At 46.1% G+C, this 6171-nt stretch overlaps 1 protein-coding gene across 1 annotated transcript; it reads right to left on the bottom strand.

The window, feature by feature from the left end:
* Positions 1–4688: 4688 nt before the first annotated feature.
* On the bottom strand, positions 4689–5543 carry LOC139326244 (vomeronasal type-2 receptor 26-like; the record flags this gene model as incomplete). Its single annotated transcript, XM_070956401.1, has 1 exon — positions 4689–5543. A coding segment is annotated over one exon (855 nt), but the record flags the coding sequence as incomplete, so codon positions are not given.
* Positions 5544–6171: the final 628 nt, after the last annotated feature.

Raw genomic sequence — 6171 nt, 5'->3', positions numbered from 1 at the left:
AATTCCTGTAAGTCGAGGACTTACCTGTACTATATTCATTAGGGGAAACTAAGGGAGATCCTCTATATGAACTCCTACCTGCCTGGTATTTAACCCAGAAGGATTTCTAATTTCTAGATCAAAGGAGGGGGAATCCTTTGGATTCTGCGCAAGATCAGTAGGATCTTGCCAATCTCAGGGAAGAGATCCGCTGGGTCCTCAACTGGGAGGATCCGAGGAAGAAGGAAGAGGGAAGCCAGCAGCTCAAAAAGAAGCTTGAATGGAGGCGGAAGCCACCACAGCCTTCGATTCTCGGTTCGGTCAAGACGGGGATTTGGAGGCAGTTTCTTCTGCAGCGTTTTGGAATTTAGAGGCTGGTTTTGTGCATTTTGTGATTTGATTTGAATTAGTTTGTCTCGCAAAGGCCGGCAAGGAGTCTGAAAAGTGCTGGTTTCCTTGGCTTTTTCCTCTGGTTTAGCCAAGGTAATTCATGCTAGCTGGGAAGTGGATGATGGGGCTCAGGGAGGCTGTCAGGGTTCCGACCGATGCCCTAATTGAATCGTGAGCCTCAAGCGGAGCTTCAGAAGGAATCCAGGTGTTGATTAGGAGCTTCAGGTAGGCCCGGACCAAGGGAAGCCAACTCTGAGCTCACATAATTCGCACCTGGGCTCTGACCCTGTTTCCCCTCCCCCCCAAGGCAGGGGTGAAATGCTCTCGGTTCTGACCGGATCTCCTGATCCAGTAGCGATGGTGGCGGGTGGTTCGGGGAACCGGTAGCAAAAATCCCTGTGTCCCCGTCCCCCCCCACAAGCCCAGCTCAGCTGTGCGATCATCAGAGGCTTTTTTTTTTTTTACTTTTAAAAGCATTTTTTCTACAACCTCTTCAGCTGAAAAAATGCTTTTAAAAGTAAAAAAAAAAAAATTGGCCACGCCCACCCAGTCACATTACCCCCCCCACCAAGCCACACCCACAGAACTGGTAGTAACAAATTTTACATTTCACCACTGGTTCAATCCCTAACCAAGTATCCTACAGGGAGTCCTTGATTTATATCCATTCATTTGGTGACAGTTCCACGTTCCACGGCCATTGAAAAAAGCCATCTATGATGGGTCCTCGCACTTACGACTAGTGCAGCATCCCCTTGGACACAAGGTCACTATTTGGGTGCCTGGCAATCAACATGGATTTATGACCAGGAAAATCAGTGGGCGAAGCGGCGTTTGTTTCATGACTGCAGGATTCACTCAACAACCCCAGTGATTCGCTTAACAACGGTGGCAATAAACATGGTAAAATTCAGCACAACTCACTTAACGACCGCCTAGCTTAGCAATGCCATTTCTGGTCCCAATTCTGGTCGTAAGTGGAGGACTAGCTGTAGGATGCAGCAGCAGTCTGATTTGGAAAAGCTTAAGCAGGGCTGGGAGACCACCAGGAAATGCCAGGGGTAGGTTGAGAAGAGGGCAGTGGCCAGCCTATCTTGCTATGAAGAAAAGGTGGGGCTTTAGTGACTTTGAGCCAATCAGTAAGTGACTCTGAGTTCTAGTCCCGCCTTAGGCATCAAAGGTAGCTGGGAGCTTTGAGCCAATCACCAGGAGGCCCCAATTTCAATTCCCAGGGCCCAGCTAGGACTTAAGGGCCAGACTCTATGCTGCCCCCTACAGGCAGTGAGTCTTAGCTGAACCCTGGCAAGAGGGAGGGGCTGTGATGGGGGGAGGGGCTCTCTGTGTCCAGGAGTTTCTCTCCTTTGCTCTCGGATGGGGCTGCTCTACCCCAGAAAGACCCGGGGGGGGGGGACTTGGGGTCCTGCTGGAACAGGAGGCAGCAGTGGTGACCAGCAGGGCCTTTGCCTAAAATCCGCCCTGCCTTAACATTGACAATGTTTAAGGCATCAGGCTAGGAAGCAAGAGATCCTGAGTTCAAGTCCTGCCTTAGCCCTGAAAGCCGGCTGGGTGACCTTGGGACAGACACTCTTTCAGACAAGCCCACCTCACAGGGTGATTGTTGTGGGGAAAAGAGGAAGAGGAAGAAGAGTTGGACATGTTCACCTCCTTTAGTTATTTGAAAAAATAATAAAACAATGAAAATAAAATCTAACAAAAATAAAAACCGGCTTTCCTGCTTCTGTTTGCATGGATTCTGTCACAGCCTTTTGCAGATACAGGAATTTCTCTTCTCACAAGGAGGAAGAGGTATTTTTTTAAATCATCCCTTCCAATTTCACTCACTCCCTTCTTTTGCAGCCTTTGGGGGCACCAGTGGGGCAGGGGTAGGTTCTAAAAATTTCTACTACCGGTTCTGTGGGCGTGGCTTGATGGTCATGTGACTGGGTAGGCGTGGCCAACTCAATGTCACTCACATCAAGCAGTGCCTCGCCTGGCCCCTCCCCTCCCAGCCATTCCTTGTCACACCCAGCCTCAACTTATCTCTAGTTCTGTAAAAATGTTGTTCACCTTTTTTCCACTTTATTATCTACATACTATAGGTGCACTTTCGTGGACCACTGAAAGGAGGAAAAGGCTCCCATGCTTTGCCCAAGAGCGTGATAGGCAGCAGGCTTTTAAGGGGCTGCCAGAAAGAATGTATTTTCCAAAGCCCCAGAAGGCAAAACAAAATGGATTTCAAAATTTTTGACTACTGGTTCTGTGGGTGTGGCTTGGTGGGTGTGGCGTAACATGGGACGGTTACTTCAAAATCCCCATTCCCTCCCCACCCCACTAACCTGCTCTGGGAAGGAATCAAACTCCCCCCTCTTCATTTCCCCAAATAAAATATTACTCATAGGAAAAGAAAGGAAAAATCAAGCTGCTAAGGAGTAACCTGCCTGATGCTCATTCCACATTCCTGCCAGCTGCATAAAGGAAACTTTGTAAGAAGAAAACAGCTACCGGTGCTTAGAGATAGTAGAAAGTGGAAGCTGGAAGTTTGGCTCCATTTACAAGCAGGCAGAAAACTCATTCAAGACAGGATATTTCACAATGGAAATGGCCCAAACCTTTTTAGAAACACAAAGCCCATGTTGCACAAACCCCAAAACTTCAAAAACATAGAACCATATAAGAATCCCTCCTCCTTATCCAGTTTGTTGTTCAGCTGACCCAGAAATGAACTTCTGAATGTCACTTTGCTTCTGCAAGCAAAAACTTCCCTCCAGCAGCTGCTTCTTGGCTTGTCAATTTAAAGCAACGGCGTCTTGATTTTTTTCCCCTTCTTTCTCAAGTGAACCCTGATTTTTTTCCTTCTAGCCGATCAGCTGGGAGTCGAGAGGCAGTGAATAGATTGGGGGTGGGGCCAGGAAGAGGTGGTATTTACCGGTTCTCCGATCTACTCAAAATTTCCACTACCAGTTCTTGAGAACTGGGGAGAACCGGTAGCAACCCACCACTGCAGTGGAGGCATTGGACCCCCTCCCAGCCCTGGGACACAGCAGGTTTCCCTGTTTCTTTGGGAAAAATTCCTTCCCCAATCAGAGTCTGCTGGAGCCCCATCATCCACTTCCCTCCCTGCCTAGGATCATCTGAATTCCTCCATTCAGACAACAGGAAAAAGGGAGTTTGCACAGAACCTCTGGGTCAGCCTCCATTCTTCAACAGAGGGTCCCACACACTCTGCAAAGCCAAATTCCCCCTCAGTTCCTGGATACCTCCAGACACGCTCGGCTGAGCTCACAGCAGGGCCAGGGAGGCTGAGAAATTGGGACGGAAGGGACCACAAACCTTTCCAGCCACAAGAGACACTTAGACACAGACTGTGGTCTGACAGAAGCTCCTATGGTGCCTTTATGTGGCAGTGGGAAGGATTATGGGATCAATCTCACAACACTCACCCTATAGGGCTGCCCCATCTGTTGTCCCTGGTGGCAGATGGAAGATTGTCAATCCCACTTCGAACAACAATTTCTGTGGACAGAAAAAGAGGACCCAAAAAAAACCAATAATCCAGGCTCACTGCAGTTATTATTTATTCAGTGTCCACTGGAGGAATTCTCCCCAGAAAATAGTGAGAGGAAAACTTACAGACAAAAGGATGCAATCATATTTATACATTCCAGGAAAGGAGGAGAAAATGATAATCATACATATGCATATTTTATTTAATAGATGATCTGAGCATGAATATTCAGAATTAGAAAGACTCAAGTTACCTCCCCAGCCTTGTATTGTTGCTACCCTCAAGAAAGAGTTATTGTGTAAACAAAAAGAAACATCTCAGTTGCGTTGCCACAGCAGTTTGGGTGAAATGTACTGAGAAATGAGGGCATCAACATTGCTCCATACATTCCTTCTATATTTCTGTCTTGCTAACATGCTCCCATTTCTCCAAGAAATTTGTCTCCTCACAATCTTCCACACACCCTTTATTTATTTCAAGAAAAATAGTTGGCCCACTCATACATGGAGAAGAGCTTGGACCATTTTCTATGTTTGTACTGTGGAAAATGTTAAAGGTTGAAATTCCTCAGTCTCACATTTACACATTTCTTCTGGCTGTAAGCTGCTCCTTTGTGAAGAATTCAATAATTTCCCAATTTGAAACATATACATTTTATTTTTTGGACTCCTGCATACGATCTAAATGGAAAGAATATCTCCTTTCTAATAAAAGAACCGTTAACAAAGAAACTTTAATAATTCTTCCACTATCACATTTGTGTTATATCTCATGTTTTTACATTTGTTCTGGCTGTGAGCTGCTCCTTTGTGTTGAGGTCTGGCCTCAGAAGGATAATGTAGCACTTGGGGATGAAGATGCAGCCCAACAGACCAGCACTGGAGGTCAGGATGGAGAAGACCTGCACAGCCACCATGGATTTCCCTTTGGTGCTCAGGTAGGTGGGCACAAAAGTCACCCAGACACTGCAGAAGACCAGCATGCTGAAGGTGATCAGCTTGGCTTCGTTGAAGGCCCCAGGCAGGTTCCTGGCCAGGAAAGCCACCGTGAAGCAGATGGCAGCCAGGAAGCCCATGTAGCTGAGGGTGACGTAGAACATGACAACGGCCCCTTCGTTGCATTGCAGGATGATCTCTCCAGGCTGGGAGTGGAGGTCAGAGTCAGGGAAGGGGGGAGAAACTCCCAGCCAGACGGAGCAGATGACAATTTGGACAGCGGAACAAGAAAGGATGATGGAGTTGGCCAAGCTCTTCCCCAACCATCTCTTCACTCGGTTTCCTGGTTTTGTGGCCAGGAAGGCCAGCACCACCGTGATGGTTTTGGCCAAGAGAGAAGAAACGGCAACTGAGAAGATGAGGCTGAAAACCGTTTGTCGGAGAAGGCAGGTGGCTTTCCTTGGTTGACCAATGAAGAGAGAAGGAGACAAGAAGCAAAGCAGGAGGGAGACCAGGAGGATGTAGGAGAGGTCCCGGTTGTTGGCTTTGACAATGGGAGTTTCTCGGTATTTAATAAAGATGATTAAAACAAAGCCTGAGTTTAGGAAGAAGAGTAGAGCAAAAGAAACCAGGATGATGCCCAGATGTTCCTCATAAGACAGGAAGGTTATAACTTTGGGGATACATTGGACTCTGGCTTCATTTGGGTATTTATCATCTGGACACTTGATGCATTTTTCTGTATCTAAGATAGCAAAAAAGCAATATTTCTTTAATATTCTGTCCTTTTCTCTTGCAAGAAAAACCTTCTTTGGATAACAGCTGATACCACAGACATTTCCCAAGAAAAATTTCTTTACTATTTCATTAAAAAGAGCATAAGAAGGAATTTTTTAAATTAAAAAATATAGCTAGTTATATGAAGTTGAGGGAAGTCCTAGGATGTTAATTATTTGTGTAATGTGTAGAATCTTCATAGGAAACTACATTATTAGAGGTAAATATTGAATTATATAATCTTTTTAGGCAAACATCCTGAGTCCTGCCACATGGCAGTGAATATCCTGGACTTGGAGGATACCTTGTAACATCTGGAAGCAACCTGGAATTAAGGAGAAACTTATGAGTGAGAGCAATTAACCAGTGGAACAGCTGGCCTCCAGATGGTGAGGGTGCTTCTACATTGGAGATTTTTAAGAAGAGACTGGACAGTCACTTGTCTGAAATGGTATAGTGTCTCCCGCTTAAACAGGGGGTAGGATTAAAAGACCTCTAAGGTTCCTTCTAGGTCTATTCTGATTGATTGATTGATTGATTGATCTACATGACTGGCAGACTGTTTGTGTAATGAGTTCCCCCCAT

This window comes from Pituophis catenifer, unplaced genomic scaffold (genome assembly GCF_029215685.1).
Source record: "Pituophis catenifer annectens isolate HBS135680 unplaced genomic scaffold, rPitCat1.0.hap2 SCAF_20, whole genome shotgun sequence".
Taxonomy (NCBI): domain Eukaryota; kingdom Metazoa; phylum Chordata; class Lepidosauria; order Squamata; family Colubridae; genus Pituophis; species Pituophis catenifer.
Note: the sequence above shows the minus strand (reverse complement) of the source record. Positions and strands in the feature narration are given on the sequence as shown.